The sequence below is a fragment of the Podarcis filfolensis genome (genome assembly GCF_964270895.1).
Source record: "Podarcis filfolensis genome assembly, chromosome: 13".
Classification (NCBI taxonomy): domain Eukaryota; kingdom Metazoa; phylum Chordata; class Lepidosauria; order Squamata; family Lacertidae; genus Podarcis; species Podarcis filfolensis.
The window spans coordinates 1,153,831-1,177,483 of NC_139615.1; the positions used below are offsets into that span (position 1 = coordinate 1,153,831).

Sequence of the window (23,653 nt, forward strand, 5' to 3'; positions counted from 1 at the left end):
TTGTGTGCACCCAGGAGAGAGCAAATACCTTGCACTCAAAGGGGCCTGCTCCCTGGGCTTGCTTCCTGAGAAGGAGGCCAAGCAGCAGAGAGCCCAGCGGAGGGCAGCTTGCTCTTTTGTGCCTGGGCTCCCGCAAGGAGTGTGTGAAAGCCAGCCTGCCCCTGTTGGCCCCTGGTCGTCGCCCCCCCCTCTGAGGACCCCCCAGGCCCTCTGCCTTCTCTTTTGCTCTCTGACCCCCAGCCCATCCTCACTTGCTCCTTTCAGTCTCCCTCGCAGCACTCCTGCTCTTGGGGTGAGGCAGGGGTCTTTGCTGCGCCTTAGCATCACAGAACTGCAGCGTTGGAAGGGGCCAGAGGGCTCAGCCCCCTGCAATGCCTCTGCAGGGGTGTGCATGTGTGCCTGCCTTGGGGAAGGTGTTTGGCTGCTGCCTGGCCCTTTCCCCCTTCCGGCTCTGGAGTTCTCTGAAGGATCTAATATTTTAAAAGCCCCTTTCTCTCTCGGTTGCCTCTCTCTCCTTCGCCCCACCGTGCTGGTTTCTGGCTCTTATCTGAGATGCACGAGCCTGCGGCAGACTGTGTGTGTGTGTGTGTTTGTGTGTTCCCTTTGCATGGCCTCCGCGCTTGAAAAGGGATCTCTGTGCAGGGCTGCCTTGATGCCGCCGCCATGCTTTCTTGTTGCTAGGGAGAACTTGTTGACTGCAGCATGTTAGCCTTGATTGAATTACAATCCTCCCTTTCATGCTTTTATATATTCTCTCTCTCTCTCTTTCTTGCTGTCCTTGAACCAGGCAGCACTCACTGGGAGCAAGGCAGATTGTTCCTGGCCTCGCAATAGCCGCCTTCCTCTCGAGTTGCAAAGAACAGGCCCCCAAGACTGTCTTGGCAGGCAGGCAGGGGAACCAGAGCTCCAGTTTCAGCTCTGCTTCTCCCCCAGCAAATCTGTCTCCAGCTCCTGGTTCTTTCTCATGTGAGTGCTCCTGCAGGAAGGGTGGAAAGGCAGGAGAATCCACAGTTGCTTTTTGGGGGGGGGGTGAGGGAGTGGGAGAGGGGAAGGAAGGAGTCTGTCTCCCTCACCCAGGGTGGCACTTCACCTGCCGCTCACCTGCCGCTTGTGATGTAGGATTCAGGAGAGAGGCCCTTCAAGCTGACAAGGGCGACCGCCACCCCCTCCAAAGGGGGTGGAGGCAGCATTTGGGGGTGGGTGCTGTCCTCTCAGCTCCTCTTCTGCATTTTGTGTGTTGGGTGGGGGATAGAGAGGTTGGGGGATAGAGATGCTTTTAAACAGAGGCTGGGTGGTCGTCTGTCAGGGATTCCTTAGCTGTGATCCCTGCGTCGCAGGGGGTTGGACTAGATGACCCTCAGGGGTCCTTTCCAACTGTACAGTTCTGTGATTCTGGCCACCATGTTAGAGAGGAGCGACAAGCCCCCCCAAAAAAACTTCTGGAAGGCTCAACAGAGAAGTCTTGGGTTGGCTGCCAAAATCGGGAAGACATTTCAGCCCGTCTCTCTGTCCTCTCTCTCTCCTCCAGCGTCCCTGCAGTGTGCAGTTTGGCTGCATTGCTTCCTGAAATGCAAACCATGAGCTCTCCCGCCCCCCCCCCCACCAGCCCAACAGGTGCAAGCTGACCTGACATGGTGTCTAGGCGCCCTGACAGTGAAGTCCTTCATGCAGTGCAGTGTTCAGCTGTGGAACTCACTCCCACAGCTTTCACTCTTTTATGGCTTGAAAAGAGAACTGGAGAAAAGGGCTATTTATTGATGACTGTGAGCCGTGAGTGAGGCTCTGCTCTGCTTCCACAGCTGTTTCTGAAAGCCAGTTGCTGGAAACCACAGGAGCAAAGAGATCTCTTGCGTTCAAATCCATCTGGTTGGCCCCTGTGAGAACAGGATGCTGGGGGGGCCTCTTGCCCGTTCCAGCTCTAAGAAGGGGTTGGACTACTTGGGTCCCCCTTCCTGGTGGGGCTGGAGGAAGAGATCTGAGCAGCCGGCTCTGCTCCTCTCTCTCAGCCCTCCTCCTCTCGCATGAGATGAAGTGGCCCCGCTCCTGCCTTCTCTCCAGGGTGGGGCTGCTCTCTTTGCTCAAGGCGGACCTGCCCCAACCTGCTTTTCCTCTCCCGGTGGCTCTGGTTGAATAAGCATTTTGCAAGCAGGCTGGCTGGGCTACAAGGGAGGGAGCCCGGACCGCTTCTCTTCACCCCCATTGTGGGGGGGGGAATAAAAATAAGAGAAGACTGCCCAGTGGATTCCTTTGCCATCCTAATGCATTTGATAGAAAGGCCTCACCCAGATGAAAAGGAGAAAAAACCCAACCCAAAACACACACCGGCCTAGTCCTAACCCCCCCTCAATAAAAGCCTTCTCAGAGGTGAAGAAAATGAGGTTGGGGGGTGAGGCTTCCATATCACTGCAAAAATGCTGATCCCAGAAATTCTTGCTGACTTGGTCTGATAATGCTTGTAGGTCCATTTTACATATTTACTTGTTGCATTTATATTTTTCTCCAAGGGAAAATATGGTCCTCCCCTTCCGCATTTAATCGCCACAGCAGCCCTGTGAGGTAGACTGGGCTAAGAGGAAGCAGTGACTGGCCCAAACGGTCACACCCGGTGGGCTTCATGGCTGAGTGGGGGGGATTTGAACCAGGCTGTTCTCTCCTAGGTTCTCTCCCAACACTCTAACCCAGGCACCCCCAAACTCAGCCCTGTAGCTGTTTTGGGACTACAATTCCCATCATCCCCGACCACTGGTCCTGTTAGCTAGGGATGATGGGAGTTGTAGTCCCAAAACAGCTACAGGGCCGGGTTTGGGGATGCCTTCTCTAACCTCTATGCCACGCTGGCTCTCATGATTTCTCCAACAGAGATGGGCAAGTAAATACTGCAGATATTTTAATCCAGCCCACCCCCATCTCAAACGGAGACAAATTCATGAGTGATAAGGCTTCCCTAGCTGCCCACTGTGGGAACAGGATGCTGGACTAGGTTTATTTGAGGGTCTCTCCTCACAGCTGTCTTTGCTGAAAGGGCTTGGTCTAGATGCCCCTTTGGGTCACTTCCAGCTCTGCAGTTCTGCTGCCTGCACCTTAGGGTTTCCTCCCCGCTTGCCACTCTGCCTAGGAGGCACCTTGACCGGGAGGAGAGTTTGGGCTGCCTCGGGTCTGAAAAGCCCTGCAAAGTCACTGGGAAGTGGTGATTCCTCCTCCTGCTGGCCGAGGTGCCCAGCCAGGGTTGCCCCCTGCCCTCTCCTGCTCCCCTCCTGAGTTTATCCCTGCACTGTCTGGCGAAACCTCGGAAGGCAAAGGGACTGTGCAGGAATTGGATGGCATTGGCATGGTTTGGCATTGTCCTCTGGCTGTGAATCGCAGACCGAACCACAGACTTGTGGGGTTGGAAGGGACCCTGAGTGTCATCTAGTCCAACCCTCTGCAACGCAGGAAGCTTTCACCGAAGAATCCTGGGCTGCGGCTGCAGCGTCCAGGCCGCAGTGGGCCCAAGCTCAGCACCTGTCAGGCACCCCTAAACTCGGCCCGCCAGATGTTTTCAGGCTACAGTTCCCATCATCCCCGACCACTGGTCCTGTTAGCTAGGGATGATGGGAGTTGTAGTCCCAAAACACCTGGAGGGCTGAGTTTGGGGGTGCCTGCCTTACGTATTGCTGTGACATGTCTCAGAGGTGTCCCTGCCACCCTCTCTTGGAGGCAAGGACAAGCTGGGTTCAGCGAATCCACGAAGGAATCGCCCGCCCCCCTTTGTGCTTGGTGGGTGTTTTCTTTTTAGACCAGCAGCTGTGCTTTTTTCTGTGTCCTGGAAGCTGAGTTAGTGCGTTCCTGTGGCTTGATCTCCAGTGGGGGGAATTGGAGGCGGTGGTGTAACTAGCCCCTTCCCTCCAGGGTCACGAGCTCCGCCACTGCGGTTCGCCTTCAAGCGTCCCCCCGGGGACGTCTGTGCAGTGAATTAATAGGGAGTCCAAGTGCCTGTCTGGGGAAGGGCCTGGCGCCTGGCTACCTCCTGCCGCGGAGACCGCTGTGGAAATGTCATGCCCTGGCTTGGTGGTGGCGAGGGAAGAGAGTGCTGCAGCAGCAACAGAGGAGAAGGAAGAGGAGAAGCTCGCTTCCTTCAAGGGCTTTCTCTTTGCAGAGGGGATGCCCAGGAAGGCCGGAAGGGGCGTCCACCGCGCAGAGCAGGAGGCAAAGTCCTTCCTAGAGGCCCACAGTGGAGGAGGAGGGGAGGGCAAAGTCTGTGACTCGGGGCGCTGAGCCAACAGCCCTGCAGGGAGGCCTCCCGCTGTGTGTTCCTCTGGACCACATGGAACTGGGAACAAGTTGCCTTTTGCCAGCATCCAGCCAACGGCTATGCTTTGGAAAAGAGTAATAGAATCCTGGGGTCACCCAGTCCAACCCCCCGCAATTTCAGGAACCTCAACTAAAACATCTCTGACAGGTGACCTTCGTTTTCTGTACTGTCTGAAGCTAAGGGAGTTTCCGGCTAGCGGGCTGCAGAATCCACTGGTGGGAGTGTCGTGGGGAGTGGCCTGCCCAGGGGCTGCCCTGCGGACTGCAGGGGTTGTGTCCTCCCAAGTCCAGAGAGGAACACAGGAAGCTGCCTTAAAACCGAGTCAGACCCTTTCTCCATCCAACTTAGCACTGCCTACACTGACTGGCAGCGGCGGCTGGCCAGGGTTTCCGGCAGAGAATCTTTCCCAGGCCTGCCTGGCCCTGCCTCTGGGGATTGATCCTGGGACATCCTGCACACAAAGCAGATGTTTAGAAAGCTCGTGCAGGTTTTAATCTGTTTTTAGAATCATAAGAGTTGGAAGGGAACCTGAGGATCATCTAGTCCAGCCCCCTGCAATTCAGGAATCTTTTGCCCATTGTGGGGCTCAAACTCGCCGGCCCAGAGATTCAGAGTCTCATGCTGTATCACTGAGCTGTGGCTCTTCCCCCAAATGCCTTTTCTCCTCCCCCTCCCAAGCCCAGTGTCAGGGTTAGATTTTCAGTTGCCAGTCCAGCTGAAATACTCATAACACTTGAGCTCATGGACTTCCTATGAAGCTGAGTGCTGGAGGATTCAGGATAGATAAAAGGAAGTCCTTCTCCACGCAGCTCATGGTTAAGCTGTGGAACTCACTGCCACAAGAGGTAATGGTGGCCGCCATCTTGGATGGCTTCGAAAGAGAAATAGACAAATTCATGCAGGAGGAGAGGGCTATCAGTGGCAGGATGGCTCTGTGCTACTTAATTATTATTATTATTATTATTATTATTATTATTATTATTATTTATTGTTTATACCCCACCCCCATCTGGCTGAGTTTCCCCAGCCAGTCTGGGCGGCTTCCAATTGAGTGTTAAAAACAATACAGCATTAAATATTAAAAACTCCCCTAAACAGGGCTGCCTTCAGATGGTTGGAGACATCAACGCTTCTGAATGCCAGTTGCTGGAAGCCACACGAGGGGACAGTGTTTTTGTGTTCATGTCCTGTCCGTGGGTTCCCCCCAGGTGCCTCTGTGGCGCAGTGGGTCAGTGTCTCTGGCTGTTAACCAGAAGGTTGGTGGTTTGAGCCCACCCAAGGCAGGATTGCAGGGGGTTGGACTAGATGACCCCCGGGATCTCTTCCCTCTCTACATAATTCTATGATCCTGTGGTTGGCCACTGTGAGAACAGGGTGCTGGACTAGACGGGCCCCTTTGGGCCTGCAGGCTCTCTCCTTACGTTCCTATGGTCAAATGTCTGTTAGGTGCCAGAGAACCTGGGACTTTCCTGTCTGTTGGCAGGAAATGGGGTGGAGGGCTGGGGAATTGCAGAGGCTTCTGGGGAGGAAACCCCCCCACCCCTGTGTGGAGCTGGATCTGGGTTGGCGTCTTGTTGGCAAAGCTCTTGATCGTAGGCCTGGCTGCTCCAATTTCTCTCCTGCATGCGCTGCTGCTGCCCCCCCTCCACCCCCTGCCTTCTTATTCCTCTTCTCCCCACCCACCCTTTTCTCGTCGCCTAGTCTCAGGGGGATGGACCCACACTGGTGCCTGCAAGAACCCAGAAGGTGCGAAATAACGGAGCCTGTGGGAAGCGTGCCATTTGTCCAAAGTGCGGTGTGGGGCTCGTGATGCGACCTGGATGCTCTCCTTGCGCCTAGAGCCTGGCACTGAGGGTCAGGGGCCATACCTGCCAGGGCTTCTGTCGGGGTGGACAGGAGGTTGTGTCCTGGCAGAACAGGAGGGGCTGTAGCTCAGTGGCCGAGCTCCTGCTTTGAATGCAGAAGGTCGCAGCTTCAATCCCCGACGGCATCTGCAGGAAGGGCTGGGAGAGACCCAGGACAGCCGCTGTTGCCAGTCAGTGTAGGCAGCACTGACCTAGATGGACCAAGGGTCTGTCTGTCTGGTGGTGGCAGGTCCAAGAGGGGTTTTGTGGCAGGGCTGCCTGGGGGCCACTCCTCCCTGCAATCCATCAGAACAAGCTGAGCTGGAGGCAGGCAGGGAAGCAGCCAAAGCTGCATCTAATTCAGGAAGGCTGCCATGGAGACGGAGGAGGCAGCTGGGTGGGAGCCGCCTCTCTGCCTCTTCGGCGGAGTGGGGGGGGGGGAACGACTCTTGGCGCAGTCTCTTGCTCAGCCTGCAGCTTCCCTCCAATGTGGCTGAGCCCGGGGAACAGGCCCCGTCGCTTAGTGCAGATGCTGGGCCCAAGCCAGGCAGGGTGTGAAGCTGTGGCTCCCTTGGGGGTGGGCTCTCCTTCCTTGGAGGTCTTTGAGCAGAGGTTGGGGGGCCACCTGCCAGGTATTCTTCATTCCTGCATTGCAGGGGGTCAGCCTAGACAACCCTGGGGGTCCAGCTTTGCAGCTCTGTGATTCTCTCACTCTGGGGTTGCCAGCGGCAGACAGCTTATCTTAAAGCAGCCTTTCCCAGCCTTCATCCCTGGCTGATCCCATGTGGCCCCGCTGGGTGGCGGCGGGTGGGAGTTGTGGCGCAGAGCGGCTGGAGGGCGCCAGGTTGGCCTTCAGGGGAGCTGCCTGTCTGTCCAGTTCTGAGAGGAGGCTTCTCATGAGCCTCTTGGAGGCGGGTGCAGAACACAGGCAGCGCTGGTGGCATAGGAAAAGGAATGCCTCTTCGTGTAGTTCTACTGTGGAACTTGCTGCTGCAGGAGGCAGCGATGGCCGCCAGCGTTCACGGCTTTAAAAGAGAACAAAATCATGAAGGAGCAGAGGGCTGGTGAAGGCTATGCAGTTGCTGGAAACCACGAAAAGGAGGAAGAGTGGCTCCTGTGCTGCAGTCCTCCTTGCGGGATTCCCAGTCGAGGCCTCTGGTTGGCCACTGTAAGAACCAGATGTTGCATACTGGGCAAGGTGAGCCTTTGGTTCACATCTGGTACCCAGGCTGAGACCCTCCATGCGCGCAGACTGTCTCGCCAGAGTGATACATGCTCTGGTTATCTCCCGTTTGGACTACTGCAATGCGCTCTACGTGGGGCTACCTTTGAAGGTGACTCGGAAACTGCAATTAATCCAGAATGCAGCATCTAGACTGGTGACAGGGAGTGGCCGCCGAAACCACATAACACTGGTCCTGAAAGATCTTCGTTTGCTCCCAGTCCGTTTCCCAGCACAATTCAAAGTGTTGGTGCTGACCTTGAAAGCCCTAAATGGCCTCGGTCCAGTATACCTGAAGGAGCGTCTCCACCCCCATCATTCTGCCCGGACGCAGAGGTCCAGCTCTGAGGGCGTTCTGGCGGTTCTCTCATTATGAAAAGTGAGGTCATGGGGAACCAGGCAGAGGGCCTTCTTGGTGGTGGCGCCCGCCCTGTGGAACACCCTCCCACCAGATGTCAAAGAAATAAACAACTATCTGACTTTTAGAAGACAGCTGAAGGCAGCCCTGTTCAGGGAAGCTTTAAATGTTTATCGTGTTTTTAATATTCTGGTGGGAGCCCCCCAGAGTGGCTAGGGAAACCCGGCCAGATGGGCGGGGTATAAATAATGAATTGTTATCGTCGTTGTTGTTTGGCCTGATCCAGTCGGCTTGCCTTTCGTTCTCAGTGCTAGGTGGGCTTCTGGGACTCTTTACACATGGAGATGAGAGACCAGAAATGCCACCCTCTCCCCCTCCAGCCTCCCTGCTGCTTTGCAGCCTCTGACAGTCGCTGCTTGTCTTGTGCTGTGGGGCGGCACCCCTTCTCCCCACCAGAGCCAACTTTGCCCAGCACCTCTGGGAGGGAATTGTGTGTGTGTGCCTTGCCCCTCCAAGAGCAGATAGAAGCCACCACCCCCTGGCTCAGACTTGTGGCTTGTCAGCAGGAGCTGGCTCCTTCGCCATCCCCACAAATCGGCTTAGGGGTCTTAGCCTAACCTGATTACAAGCCGGCAACCAGCAGGTAATTTGTAATTAAAAGGCAGACGGGAAGCCTCGCCTCTGAGCAGAGCACTAGGCCAGCGCTTCTCCCGCCTCCCCTTGCCCCCCCCCCTGCACTGAACACCAGGCAGCAGGGCGAGGGAGACCCTGGCAGTGTGCAGTGGGGGGAGAGCAGAAGAGAGGGAAGAGCTGGGCATTGGCAGCGGGGCAGGAGACCCTGAGCTGACACAGAGGAAGGCTACCCCGAAATGTGCCCCTTGGCCAAATCTGGAGGGAGCAATGCCAGGGTTCAAATCCCCACTCAGCTGCCATGGTGCTCACTGGGTGTGACCTTGTGAGCCAGTCTCTGCCCCTCTTGCTCTAGCCTACCTCACAGGGTTGTTGCAGTGATTACTTGAGGAGGGCGGAGAACCGTGCAAGCTGTCTTGAGCTCCATGGAGAGCAAGGTGGCGTATAAATGCAACAAGTCAGCAGTAAATATATAGGAGGAGTTCAGACCAAAGTGTGTGTGGGAGAGTCCACTCAGTCCAGTATCCTGTTCCTTGCAGATGCCCCCATGGGAAGCCCACTGGTGGGTGTCCTGGGTGCAACAGCTGTGGTCTCCACACACCCATGCCCCACTCTTGCTCTGGGGCTCAGAGGTGCTGCCTGACCCTCACCCTGGAGGTTGTGCACTGCTGGAGACCTGCCGGGGGAAATGCGCCCATTTTGCAGGAGCTGCCACTGTGCAGCGCAAAGTGCTGCAGCAGTGTGAGAGGGTTAGTTTGTCACCACCAGGTTCAGCCAGCCCCTCCCTTGGGTCACTGTTTTTTGGGGTGCGCTGCTTTTCCTGAGCAGTTGCTGTGCCACCTGCATGCTGGGGCTTTTTCGCTTGATTTCCCTCTGTGTCACAAGCAGGCTCCGCTCTGGTTTCCAGGTGAGGGCGGCTGCTGATGCCGCAGGGAGCCCTCCTCCTCCTCCTGGCGCATGGCGTGGGCAGGGCCTGTGGAGAGAGCTGTGCCAGTGGGCGGCTGTTTCTGCTCGTCCATTTTCTCCCTTTCTTTTCCTTCCTGCCTCTCCCCGCCGCCTGACTCACAGCCGCCCCCCCAAAACTCCCTCCCACGTGCCAAGGAGCGTTGTGCTGCCTTCCCCCTCCCATTGTCTCGCCTCCCACGCCCCCCCCCTGACCCCAAAGGGAGCAGGCGCTCCCCCCACACTTCCAACAGGTGTGCCCCACACAAAACACTCACTTCCCTTTTCCTATGCAGATTGTGCCACCACTGACTGGGTGGCGCCTCCCCCCCCCCCGCCTCCTACAACCAAGAGACCCCGGAGTCCTGAGTTCCTGGGGAGAAGTTGGCGGTGGTGGTGGCAGGTGGCCGGAGAGATTTGCTGCTTCTGGCTTCCTCCCAAGTCAAGCCTTGTGACGGACTTTGCTGGGAGGCCTGGAATCCGAGGGAGGCTGAGAGCCCGCTCAGAAAAGGGTCTCTTTGTCTTGCGGGGGGCGGGGGGCACGGCCAGGAGCCGCGCGCTGGATTTGGCAGGCTGGGGAAGGAGGGAGGGGGGGGTTAGAGGCCCCCCACCACCACCAAGAGAACCGGAAGGCGACTGGCTCCTTCCCCAGTGCGAGAGGGAGTCCTGCGTGCCACCTTGGAGCAAAGAGTGCTGGGAAGGGGGTGTGGGCTGAAAGCCGGGACCCCCATAGAACCTCCGTGAAGAAAGGGGAGCCATGCCTAGCCTGCGGGGGGGCGGGGATACTTGGGCTTCACACAGTGCCCAGTTAACTTGTGGAACTCGTTGCTTCTTCCTTTTTCCAGAAAGCTATTTGTTTCTTGAAAAGGGGCTGCCTTCTGCGCCTTCCAGCAACCCAGTTTCCTGGTCCTCCTTGTCAGAAACTGGGGCAGGGTAGAGGTAGACTTGCAGATTCGTAGCCTCGTCTCCCCGCCTCGTGCACCACGGGAACTCTTGGCACGCAGTGAAACAAAAGCAGCGCCTTTAACTGGGGCACCTCTTCCCTCAGTTGGCAACTCGGCCAGGCAAGCCTCCAGGAGGGACTTGCCCTTGCCTTGGCAACCCACACAGCCCAGCGCACGGGGATGTTTGTACCTTGGCCTGGGCGTGCGTCGTGGGCGTGGGTGTCGGGTGGGGAAATAGCACGGCTTGGTTCTTGAGCTGGCGGGAGGTGGACTCCTAAGACTCAAGCTCCGCGGTGGCCCCTCTCGTCCAGCGTCCTGTTCTCGCAGGATGGGAAACCCTCAAGCGGTTGCTGAGCGCAAGAGCAACTCTCCCCTCCTGCGATTTCCTGCAGATGGAATTCAGAAGCACCCGTGGAAGCAGAGCAGAGCTGTGTTGGCTGGCAGCTATCAATCACCCTCTCCCCCTCCATGGATTTGTCCCATCCTCTTTTAAAGCCATCCAGGTGGTTGGCCATCCCTGCCTCCAGTGGCAGGCAGTTCCATAGCCTAACTTTGTGCTGTGCGAAGAAGAAGTTTCTTCTGTCTGTCTGAACTGTTCCAGCACTCAGCAGCCTTGAACGAAGAGAGGAGAGCGCCATGGAGGGCTCCCAGCCACGATGGCTCTGCTCAGCCTCTGCTGTCTGAGACATCAGTGCTTCTGAAGACCTGTTGCCTGAAACCACAGGAGGGGGGAGTTCCTCTTGTGCCCGAATCCTGCTTGTGGACTTCCCATAATGGGCATCTGGTTGGGCCCTGTGAGAACAGGGCAGAGCCATGGGCCTGATCCGTATGTTCATATGGCCTTTGGCTTGGAATCAATTTGATTCCCTCCCCCTCTTTCTTTTTTCCTTTCTCCTTCTGTGATGGAACTCCTATTTGGGGACTTCCCTGGCTTTTTTCTGGCCCACGTAGGACCAGTCTGGATAGTTGGCCTTGGTGAAGACTTGACGTTTTCATCCCCAAAAAAGTTTTTGATGGAGTCTTCTGAAATGAGGTTGCATTTTAATGTTTTAATGTTGAATTTTAATCTTGTTTTCAATCGATTGTTTTTATATTTGGTGTTAGCCGCCCTGAGCCGGGTCTTGGCTGGGGAGGGTGGGGTATAAATAAAATTTATTATTATTATTATTATTATTATTATTATTATTATTATTATTATTGGCAGTCTCTGAGTTGAAGTCTTAGATAAGATGCTACAATGGCAGGTGTATTCGGGAGGGGTGTTAAGCCCTCGCAGAGGTGCAGGGAGGTGTGTGCTAAACCCTCAGAGGGATCCGCACATGCCTTTCACACACACCTGCCTGTGGGATGTCCGTCTGGTCGTGTTCTCCCCCTGCAGGGTTCTGCAGCTGCTATTTTGGGCTTCTTAGTTCCAGTTCCCCTGTGGATGGAAGGAGAGGGTTTTTTTCTACCTGGCCCAGATGCAGCAGGCACAGAACATTTCGCAAGAGCCCGATTCACCTTGTGTTGCCGCCAAAGACTTTGCGCTGGCAGCGGCACTCCCCTTCTCAAACCCTTCAGTTCTTACAATGCAGCGCAGGACTGGGTTTATCTTTTCAACCAGGAATCGGGACCCTGTTTAACTTCTGCTGTTGTTGCCCTCTCACTTGCCCCAGCCAAGAAGGCCAGCAGCCAAACAGCCTTCCATGAGCCTCTCACAAGGTGGGAAATGCTAGCCAGCTTTAAACACCCCCTGAAGACCCAGTTGTCTCAGCAAGCGTGTTCTGTTATTTATCAATACTTGGCTGAATGTTTAATTGATGGCTTCTGTTTCCAACCGATGTATTTCTTTGCAATTTTTGGTTTAAAATGCTGCGTAAAAGCTATAGAACTCCCTCCTGCAAGAGACAGCAGCAATGGCCACTAACTTAAAGGACCCCTGACCATTAGGTCCAGTCGTGACCAACTCTGGGGTTGCGGCGCTCATCTCGCTTTACTGGCCGAGGGAGCCGGCGTACAGCTTTTGGGTCATGTGGCCAGCATGACTAAGCCGCTTCTGGTGAACCAGAGCAGCGCATGGAAACGCCGTTCACCTTCCCGCCGGAGTGGTACCTTTTTATCTACTTGCACTTTGACATGCTTTCAAACTGCTAGGTGGGCAGGAGCAGGGACCGAGCAACGGGAGCTCATCCCATCGCGGGGATTCGAACCGCCAACCTTCTGATCAGCAAGCCCAAGCGCTTAAAAAGAGGATTAGGTGAATTCATGGAGGAGGAGGAGGGAGCTATGGAGGGCTGCTAGCCACAGTGGCTCCGCTCTGCATAAACAGCTGGAGGCAGAAATGCTTCTGAACACCAGTTAGTGGGACCCACAGGATGGGAGAGTGTTGCTCTTGTGCTTGAATCCTGCTTGCAGGTTTCCTGCAGGCCACTGTTCTGCCCCTGTGAGGACAGGAAGCTGCACCTTTTCTCTTTTTTAAAAAACCACCTTAACGCATTTCATGCAAACCGCTTAGGGATTTTGCCCATTAGGCGGTACATAAATATTGGTGGTGGTGATTGTCTTCACCTTTGCAGTAATAAGCTTGTCAGGCAGGTCTCTCCACAAAGAGGAAACCAAGGCACCCTCTCCCTGGTGCCTGCACACAGAGCCTCAGCCAGTTGTAATCCTACCCCGTCCTCCCGGCATCGGAAGCAGCCCCCCCCCATCCGCTTTCCAAGGAGGCGGCTGGCGCTGGGCCACAGGTGCTGCGGGGCTGCTGCACTCCTGAAACCGGAGGAGGAGAGCTGCAGTCAAGGTATCCCATTGCACCCAGCAGCTGCTGCCTGGCCTGGCCCCTGTCCCACTCTGGGATCTCCTCTCCAGGCTGGCTTTCGGCCTCCTCTCGCTCAAGAAGCTCACAGATCTCTCTCTCTCCTTGGCGGGTGTTCACTTGGGGTCTCCTGGCCAAGGGCTGCCTGGCCACCGTGAGCTAGCAAGGCCCTTGAGCTCCCGCCAAGCCTCACCTCAAAAAGGGCATTTGCAGAGTTGGAAAAGGCTCTGAAAAGAGCTACCAAAACGAAAGGGGTGCAGTGTTCAGGGCCCTTGAGCTTAGAGGGAAGGCAAGTAAGGGGCAGCAAGATAGAAGTGTATGAAATCGTGCGTGGCATTTTTATTTTTATTTTGAATTAGATTCCTACACCATCAAAAGATGTGAGGGCGATTCACAAGATGAAAGCACGAATACACAGTTAAAGCAGAAATAGCGAAACAATACCTCCCTTATCTCATAGCAGGGAGAAAGTGTATAGAGAAAGGTTTTTCTGGGGCAGATGGGCAGGGTACAAATAACATTTTTTTAATTAAATTTATTTAAAACTATTCTCCTCCCTCTCTCATAATGCCAGAATTTGTGGGCACCCAAATGAAGCTGAATAGTGGAAGTTTCAGGGCAGATAAAAGGAAGTCCTCCTTCACGCAGCGCAGAGTTAAACTGGGGAACTCACTTCCACTGGAAGAGGCAGCACGTGCCTCTGAATCCCAGTTCCTGGAAACGGCAGGCAGGGAGGAGAGTGGCCCTTGTGCTTCGCCTTAAGGGCATCTGCCTGGCCCCTGTGAGAACAGGGCGCTGCACCAGACGGGCCATGGGCCTGATCCTGCAGGCTCTTCTCATGTTCCTAAGCTCCTCCAGGGGGAGGGGGTCCTCCTTCCCCTCCCCTCACGGCAGTGAAGGTGCTGTCTTCAGTTGAGGAGGAGGAATGGCGCCAGTGGCCCCGTTCAGGTGCGCCGTCCTCAAGGCGTCTCGGCCAAAGGTCTTTCTCAGATCTGGATCTGGCCCTCAGAGATGGAAGCGGCTCTTCCTTGCAGATCTCTCCCCCCCCCCACACACACCCTAATGAGAAACTATTAATACTGGCCTCCAGGGATGTGGCCCACTGTCAGAGCGTAGCCCAGATAGGAGAGGGCGGTCCTCCAAGGGTCCCAGAAGTGTGTCGTTGGGCCCAGGGCAGCTGCCTTCTTGGGGGCAGAGGGGGGGAGAGCTGTGGCAGGGCTGGACGTGCCCTCTGGAGGGGGGCAGCGGCCTCTGAACCATTTCCCCAGGGGCACAAGTATCATAAGAACATCTCCATCATCATCTATTTATTTATTTATTTAAATTCATATACCTATATAGCCTAGGACCCTCGTACCTACGGGACCGCCTCTCCTGGTATGTCCCACGGAGGACCTTACGGTCTTCAAACAAAAACATCTTGGAGATCCCGGGCCACAGGGAGGTTAGGCTGGCCTCAACCAGAGCCAGGGCTTCTTCGGCCGTGGCCCCGATCTGGTGGAACACTCTGTGCCAAGAGACTAGGGCCCTGCGGGATTTGACATCTTTCCGCAGGGCCTGCAAGACAGAGCTGTTCCACCAGGCCTTTGGCCAAGGCACAGCCTGACCCCCTCTTCCCTTCTGTAATCCTCATTCTGTAATCCTCTAGCCCAATGGTTGCCATTAATTTGACTTGAATTGATTTTAGAATGAATTGATTTTCGAATGCTGTGTTACTTTTATTGTTAGCTGCTCTGAGCCCGGCTTTGGCTGGGGAGGGCGGGATATAAATAAAATTTTATTATTATTATTATACCTTCCTATACCCGCAGGTCTCGGGGCGTTTCACAGGATAAAATCACAATATAAAAATCACAAAGTACATAATCAAAACAAAAGCAACCCAGTTAACAGCAACCCCCCAACACATTTTAAATGGGCATTGGGTGTCACTCAACCAAAGGTTTGGTTAAATGGGAAAGTTTTCGTCTGGCATCTGAATATATGCAATGAATCCTAACACCCCCACCCCCCTCTCCCTCCACAGGATCCTGCTGGAATATTTGAACTGGTGGAGGTGGTCGGCAATGGAACGTATGGACAGGTGTACAAGGTAAGCAGGGAGGATCCCCCAACGTCTGCTTTTAAACCTCCAAGGAAAGAGAGTCCACAATCTTTCGTGGGATTCTGTTCCACTGGCCCTCACTGTCAGAAAGTTCTTCCTGATGGCTCAGTCGGAATCTCCTTTCCTGTACATTGAAGCCATGGGTTCGAGTCCTCCCCTCCGGAGCAGGAGAAAAACAAGCTTCCTCCCTCTTCCGTGGGACAGCCCTTGAGATATTTGAAGATCGCTGTCCTGTCTCGTCTCAGTCTCCTCTTTCCCAGGCTGAGCATACCCAACTCCCTCGACCGTTCCTCACAAGGTTTGGTTTCCAGACCCTTGATCATTTTGGTCGCCCTCCTCTGCACACCTTCCAGCTTGTCAACATCCTTCTAAAATTGTGGTGTCCAGAACTGGACACAGGACTCCAGGTGTGGTTCTGACCAAGGCAGAACAGAGCGGCACTATTCCTTCCCTTGATCTGAACACCAGACTTCTGTGGGCGCAGCCTAGAACAGCATTTGCCTTTTTTGCTGCTGCATCACACCGTCGGCTCTTTTAAGCATCCTTGCCTCCTCCAGGGGTGCTTGGAACTTGGGACCTTCAAATCGTCACGTAGCCCAAGCGGGAAGGACTCACAGGGGCCCTTTGGTTGACACCCACCCCTGTGGGGCAAGACCCTTTCTTTCCTCCCCCCCCTCCCCTATATCAGCCCTGCAGCCAAGTTCACAAGAGGGCAGGTCCAAAGAGGGAGCTTTGGGGACGGGGCCCCCAGGCCCGTTTCCTGCATTCGGGCTTAGTGAGCGTGCTTTTGAGTGTGTGCAGAGGGCTTTCCCCTCACGGCTGAGCTGCCCCCAACAGCTGCCCCCAGGGTGGGACTGGGAGGCTGTGTGTGCAGAGGTCCATTTCCCAGGCTTGCAGAGCTTCTCTCCTGAGCAATGCAGGCTTGCTGTCCCTGCAGTCTCTGCATCCTTGTTCCTATGGGAACCAGCAGTCTGCACGTTTTCCCTCTGCAAGCTCCCCACCCCAATTTCTCGAATTCAGTCCATGTGTGTGTACACACACACACACACACAAATGAACACCTGGAGGGACAAGAGCGGGAGAGCGAACTGCTTGTTTCCCTGGGCCCCCTCCCCTCCATCAGGGCAGGAAGGCCTTGTCAGAAGCAGAGACAAGGAAAGGGGGGGAGTCGGAGGCTGCCCCTCCCCTCTCCTTCCCCCCCCCCCACCTTGCCATGCCTTTCCCTTTGAACACACCGCCTGACAGGTTGGGGAAGGGAGTCTGCCTGTGATCTTGGCAACGCTGATCTCTCCCTCTGGCTGCTCTTTCCCTTTGACGGCAAACCTGTTTTCTAGGGTGGGTGGGTGTGTCTGTGCGAGGGGTGGGTGGGCTTCAGTCAGGCTGTCTGGAAGCAGAGAGGACAGGTGGTGCTTCCGGCAGACATAGCCCCATCCCCACCTTCAAAGAGGATTTGCACACACACTCCCCCCCTCCCAAGATCCTCCACCTGGATAACCCGGCCATTTGCTGGGCCAAAAGATCTCCATTCTCTCTCTTCCCACCCAGAGTTTTGAAACAGGAAAAGCCAGGCACTCCTGTGCAAACTAAACCAGGACGCAGTTCTTATTCCCCACTTCCCTTGCAAAAATCTAAGCCCAGGCTGCCGTCCTCCTCCTGGGTCACCTGGCCCTTGGGTAGCAGCAGGTGAGGCATTGCCAACTGACCTCCTTCTCTCCCGTCTCCCCCTCTCTCCATGCCCAGGAGAGACTCAGAGGGTGTACCAGATCATTCTGTTCGCACAGCAGTGATTTTTATTTTATTTGGGGAGGTGGGGGGAGAGAGAAGAGAGGCTTTTCAGTGCCTCTCTGAAAGGAAGAGGGAGGCGGTTGCCAGGCAACGGCTGCCCACGCGTGAGGCTGCATGGCACCACAGACAATGCCAGCACATGGCTGAGGGCAAGCGGGGAAGTGGCGGTGGGGGGGGGGAGAGGGAGAGGCTTTGCAGAAACGCTTCACAGCTCTCCCTGTCCTTCTCCCCAGCCCCCAATAGTGCTCAAATAGCCCCCACATGGCGATGGAGGAAATGCCAGGGGGACTGGATGGGGCCATGGAGGGTGCAAACATGTGTGGGGTGTGGAGGAGGCCTGTGGGGTGTGTTTGTGGATGTGGTGAAAGGTCCTAGCAGGGCAGTAAGCCACAAAAACTGGTGGAGTGGGGGGGGAGGCTGTATTTCTGCATTGCAGGTTGGACTGGATAACCCTTGGCATCCCTTCCAAGTCTACAGTTCTGTGATTCTTCCCCTCCCCCCCCAGTAAAGTATTAGCCCCCCAAGGTTTATGCGCATTGCCCTTCAAATAGTGTGTGTGCATCATATCGTATGTGGGGTGTGGCTTACCTCCTCCCCCCATATTGTATTCAGCTTGGCACCCCTGTTTCCCCCACCCCACTGTCCTTTCTGCTACTGGTGAAGATCTGGGTGCTTTGACAGGCCCTTCTGCTCTGTGGGTCTCTGACCTGCCCTCAAAGTTGCCCGTTGGTGCTTGGGATCACAGGGGTCATTGCAGGCCCCTGCCCCATGACCTGCATCCCCTCCCTCCCTCTAGCTTGCTGTCTGTTGTCTTCAAGCTCGGTCTCTTTCCCTCCCCCCTCCTCTTATGCAACTTGGGGCAGTACCGCTCAGTTGGCAGAGCGTGAGGCTATAAGAGGAATTTGCCGGCTGAGGCCAGTGCCCCGTTTGGCTCACAGGGGCTGAACAGCAGCCTGTGGGGAAACTTGCATGCAGGACCCAGGCATAAGACAACCTGGCGAGGCAGCAATGAAACGGCTAGCACATTTGCAAAGCTAAGCAGGGTCTGGTATGGTTTCAGATTGGGTGGGAGACTGTGCCTTGAGATTCCTGCATTGCAGGGGGTTGGACTAGATGACAGGGGGTCCCTTGCAACTCTTCCGATTCTCTGGACACCCAGAAACTGGTCCTCAGAAGCATTGCTGCCCCTGACTGCTTGGCGTACAGAAGGTCCCAGGTTCACTCCCCAATGGTGGCATCTCCTGGCAGGGCTGGGAGAGACCCCCTGTTTGAAGCCCCATGGCGTAGCTGCTGCCAGCCTGTGTAGACAGCGCAGAGCAAGGAGCCTCCCCAGGGTCTGACTCCACACAAGGCTGCTTTTTAGGCTCATTATGTGCAATCCCCCCCCCACTTTATCTTCTCAACAACCAGCAGAGATGCTTAAGTACATCAGATTCACCCTGCAAGCTTTGTGACTGAGGGGGATTTGGAGCCAGAGACCCCCCAAGCCTGATGAGTTGGAGCTCATCTAGCCTCATCCCCCTGCAATCAGCGGTCATGTCTTGCCCTCTGACCGGCAATTTGTGTCTCCCCCTGACCCACAACCGCTGAGCTTGTGGGGCGAAGCGTACAGTTTGAGACTCCTAGAATTGTGTAGTTGGAAGGGTCCCCAGGGGCCATCTAGTCCAACCCCCTGCCATGCAGGCGTCGCAGCTAAGGAATCCTTGACAGATGGCCCCCCTACCTCTGCTTAAAAGCCTCCACTGAAGCAGAGTCTGCCCCCTCCCGAGGGAGTCCGTTGCGCAGCTCTTGCCTTCAGAAAGTTCCTCCTGATGTTCAGTCAGAATCACCTAGCTTGCTATTTGAATCCATTGGTTCAGGCCCTCCCCTCCGGGGCAGAAGGAAACAAGCTTGCTTCCTCTTCCATGGGGCAGCCCTTGAGATATCTGAAGTTGGCCATCGTGTCTTCTCACCTCTCCTCTTTCCCAGGCAAAGCATCCCCAACTCCCTCAACTGTTCCTCTTAAGGCTTGCTTTCCAGACCATGTCCTTCTCTTTGTGGAAGGACCTCTCTGCTTGGGGGTGTTGAGGGGTCTGTCCTGTGTGTGTTTGTGTGTGCGCCTTGGGGCTTGGTTTCTGCTCCCTTTCCTGTCCTTGGATAATTTGCTAATTTTTTTTTCATTACAAACTATTTGTTTTAATATCTCTTCCTTTTTCCTCTCTCTTGTTCCTTTTTGAATTGAATTCTGCTGTATCCAAAATCCACAGAAACTGCAAACTGGCTTGGTGTGATGCTCCCTTTCCTGTCCTGATGAGTCCCAGCCATCCTTTTCAGCCCCTCCATTGGGGGGGGGTGTCTGATCAGGCAGAGGGACTTCGCTTGGCCAGGCCTCTGGCTCCCTCTGCCGGGCCTGCGCTGCAAGGATCTGGGGAGTGAAGCCCGTCACAAACACACCCCACCACTCCAAGTACATAGGGCTATCTATGCTTCCCAGCCAAAACCAATCAGGTCTCTGCCCCCCAGGCGCTTGCAGTCTAAAAGCAGAGCAACCCAGAGAGGTCCATGTTGACATTGCCTCCTTCTCTTCTCTCTCCTTCTCAGGGTCGCCATGTCAAGACGGGGCAGTTGGCCGCTATCAAAGTCATGGACGTGACGGAGGTACAGTACAGCAGGAGGGGGCTTGGGGATGCTCGGTTGGCCTCCCCCTGCCCCATTTCTCAGCCGGGCTGCCAGCTGGGGGGAAGGCGCAGGCCAGGAGATGACCACGCCTGCTCTGGCAGCAGCCCTAGCAAAGGGTGGCTGTTCTCGAGTGGGGGGGGGTGGCTCTGGCGTCCTCTTGACACCACCTCTCCCCCCCCCCAAAAAAAAGGACGAAGAGGAAGAGATCAAGCAAGAGATCAACATGCTGAAGAAGTATTCTCACCACCGCAACATCGCCACTTACTACGGGGCCTTCATTAAGAAAAGTCCCCCCGGGAATGACGACCAGCTCTGGGTAAGGAGGAGGGGGAAGTGAGGCTCAGGGGGTGGAGTTGGGAGGGGTCTGCTGGGGCCCAGGACCCCCTTAGGAAACCCTTGCATCTGCAGGGCTGTGACTGGCCCCTGGGGGAGTCCTGGGGGACACCTTTTGGGGTCTGTGTGTAAGTATCTTGATTTATTTGTTTCATGGATTTTTTTTGCGCTGCTTGTTTCTGTTCTGTTCTGTTCTGTCCAGAGTGATGGGGGCAAGCCAGTCTGATGAGCGGCATATAGATAATAAATTATTATTATTTAAACCCCAAAAGCAAATTTACAAAAAAAAATAAAACAATAAAATTATCAATGTGTGTTTGGGTATCTGTTTATTTCATGATGTGTTTTCACCGCTTGATTGCAACCCCCTCCAAAAAAAAAAACCCACCTCAAGGCAGTTTACAAAAACAGATAAAACAGTGAAATTTTCACTAAACAATTACAGTAATAGCAATCATTTAAGGCTTTTGAAAAGTTAAAATTAGCAATAGGCCAAAAACAGATTGAAGCCCATGCTGGCTTTCTGAACGTTTGGGCAGGCTTGTCTAAACCAGGATGCTTTGGGTACAGCGAAGGCGCCTGCCTGTTATCAAGAGGCGAAGTCTGTGGATGCTGCCGCGCTAAAATATCAAGTTCTTGCAAAAGCGGAACAGGGATTGTGTCACACCCTGCGACAGGGCCGGTTCTGCAGACCAAAGACCTCAAGTGGGGTATTTGGGATGTTGGTCAAGGGAGATCTTGGGGTGGGGAGAGGTGGGATGGCATAGGGTGTTCCTCCTTTGCCTGCCCCTGCCTGGAGGGCTTCAGAGCTTCTCTTTCCCTGTCCCCCCCCCCCACCAACTGCTCTGGTCTTTTGTCTCCCTGCAGCTGGTGATGGAGTTTTGTGGCGCAGGCTCCGTGACAGACCTGGTGAAAAACACCAAAGGAAACGCCCTGAAGGAGGACTGCATCGCCTACATCTGCCGGGAGATCCTCAGGGTGGGTGGGCAGAAAAGAGGATCTGCTGGGGGGGGGCAGCCTTTGGGCAGCCGTGTGTGTGTGTGTGCTGCAGAAGCTGTGTCCTGGCTAGGGCACCGGGGACCCCCTCCTCACGCCTGCCTTCTCTCTTCCTGCAGGGACTGGCCCACCTCCATGCACACAAGGTGATCCACCGAGACATCAAGGGCCAGAACGTCCTCCTCACTGAGAACGCGGAGGTGAAGTTAGGTAGGTGAAGGGAAGATACACAACACACACACCCCACACCCACATTCATTCCTTCAGTCCCTGTCTGCATTTATTTGTTTCCCTGCCTTCATACCCCACCTTTTTCTCAAGGCAGCCTGAGCTGTGCCTCAGAGCAGCGCCAGCTGTCACTCGCCCAGAGCAGCCGTAGCAAAGGAACTCTTTGTTCTAATGGCAAGAGCGTGTTGGACTACGTCCCGGGAGACTGGGTTCAGATCCGCACTCAGCCATGAAGCTCACTGGGTGGCCTTGGAGTCAGTTGCTGCCTCTCAGCCTCGCCTACCTCACAGGGTTGTTGAGAGGACGAAAAGGGGAGGAGGAGACCCACTTACATCACCTTGAGCTCCTTGGAAGATAAAGGTGGCATTAAAATGTACAAATAATGAATCGCCATCTGGTCCGAGGGCCTTTCATGCCTCTGTGGGAATAATAACAATAGCAGTAGTAATAATAATAATAATAATAATAATAATAATAATAATAATAATAATAATAAATTTATACCCTGCCCATCTGGCTGGGTTTCCCCAGCCACTCTGGGGGCTCCCACCAGAATATTAAAAACATGACAAAAGCTTCCCTAGACAGGGCTGCCTTCAGATGTCTTCTAAAAGTCAGTTGTTTATTTCCTTGACATCTGATGGGAGGGCATTCCACAGGGCAGGCACCACCACCGAGAAGGCCCTCTGCCTGGTTCCCTGTAACTTGGCTTCTCGCAGCGAGGGAACCGCCAGAAGGCCCTCAGAGCTGGACCTCAGTGTCCGGGCAGAATGATGGGGGTGGAGACGCTCCTTCAGGTATACAGGACCCAGGCCGTTTAGGGCTTTAAAGATCAGCACCAACACTTTGAATTGTGCTGGGAAACGTACAGCTTTTGCATGCCCTCCCCCCTGTGGATCCGCCCCGGCCCGTGTCTGTGACGTGCCCCCTCCCCGGGAGCCAGGCAGCCTTTGCAACCAGCCAACTCTCCTGCTCTCTTCCCCCTCCTGCAGTTGACTTTGGGGTCAGCGCCCAACTGGATCGCACGGTGGGGCGTCGGAACACGTTCATCGGCACCCCTTACTGGATGGCGCCAGAGGTGATTGCCTGCGATGAGAACCCTGACGCCACATACGACTACAGGGTAGGTGCCACCTCCCCAAAGCTCAGAGTGCCTCCCCCCAATCCCCCCCCCCACGTCCTGGCAGGAGCAGGGCAGCTGCTGCCCTGAAGATGTTCAAAGGACGCTGTCGGGTGCAAGAGGATAAGGGGAACTCCAGGGGATCCATCCAGCCTGGCCCAGTCTGTCTTTACCGTGACAACCCAGGTGTAGAGCTGCTGTGTGAGGAAAGATGGCAACATTTGGGACTTTTCAGGGGAAAAGCGGGCGAGAGGCGACATGACAGAAGTTTGCAAAACGATACACAGGGCAGAGAAAGTGGATAGGGGGAAGTTTTCCTCCCTCTTGCGTAAACATGTGGGCATCCAATGATGTTGAACGTTGGAAGATTCAGAATAGATAAAAGAAACGAATTTTCCATGCGGGGTGTCTTTAAACTATGGGACTCCCTCCCACAAGGAACCATGACACCTACCATCCCGGATGGCTTTGAAAGAAGCTTAGACAAATGCATGGAGGGGGAGAGGCCTGTTGGTGACTCTGTTCTGCCTCCAGAGTCAGAGGCAGCCGTGTTTCTGAATCCCAGTGGCCAGAAACCCCAGGAGGGGAGAGCGGTGCTCCTGTGCTTGCATCCTGCTTTCGTTTTAAATTATTTATTGACTGGTTTTTTCAAAAAAATAGAAATTAAACAAAAAAAAAACCCAAAGAACAATACATAACACTGTAAGCACGCTTATATACATATTTTCCAAAATGGAAACTAACAAAAAGAAAAAGAAAGAAAAGGAAAAATAAAAGATATAAAGACAAAAGACAAAAGAAAAGAAAAGAAAAAATAAGGGGAAATGTGTGTGTATCTTATGGAGCGAATGCAGGCTGTGCGAGAGGGACCGCTGCACTCCCGCTCGCTGTTCTAGCTTCTGGCTTAGCTGGACTTTGTCCCTTTCCTCACCTCCCGGAAAAGCCCGCAAGAGCTGCGCTCCCTTTTACGAGCCGTGCGGAGCGTGTGTGCGGCTCTTGGGGGCTTTTTCCTGAGGAGGAGAAGGGCAACCCGTCAGTGACTGCAAGCGCCGCACACACACACCACGCGGCTTGTGAAAAGGAGCGCTGAGCAGAGCCTGGGATGCATACAGGCTCTGCTCAGCGCTCCCTTTAAAGAATATTTTTTTTCTTGCATTCCCCCTCTAAAAACTAGCTGTGTCTTATGGTCAGGTGCGTCTTATGGGGCGAAAAATATGGTACTTTTCATAACCTGGAATGTTATCAAATTCTTGCTTCAAATACTGCAATATATAAATCTTAGTTAAAATATTATAAAAGACTTTCACCGCATGTCTCTTAGTTGTCTTACTCGCATTTACATCTGTTCTTCAATCATTTCCCTGCTTTCGTGTTTCCCTTTGAGGCATCTGGTCAACCCCTGTGAGA

General features: G+C 54.6%; 1 protein-coding gene across 10 annotated transcripts in view; it reads left to right on the plus strand.

The window, feature by feature from the left end:
* The window catches only part of MINK1 (misshapen like kinase 1), a 54,789-nt gene that overhangs the window by 2,750 nt on the left and 28,386 nt on the right, over positions 1 to 23,653 (plus strand). For all 10 annotated transcript variants that reach the window (XM_083580771.1, XM_083580773.1, XM_083580775.1 and 7 more), the window contains exons 2-7: positions 15,049 to 15,114; positions 19,492 to 19,548; positions 19,760 to 19,885; positions 20,770 to 20,880; positions 21,018 to 21,108; positions 22,119 to 22,249. In XM_083580771.1, coding sequence (XP_083436897.1) covers positions 15,049 to 15,114; positions 19,492 to 19,548; positions 19,760 to 19,885; positions 20,770 to 20,880; positions 21,018 to 21,108; positions 22,119 to 22,249 — 582 coding nt within the window. The remainder of the gene's footprint in view (positions 1 to 15,048; positions 15,115 to 19,491; positions 19,549 to 19,759; positions 19,886 to 20,769; positions 20,881 to 21,017; positions 21,109 to 22,118; positions 22,250 to 23,653) is intronic.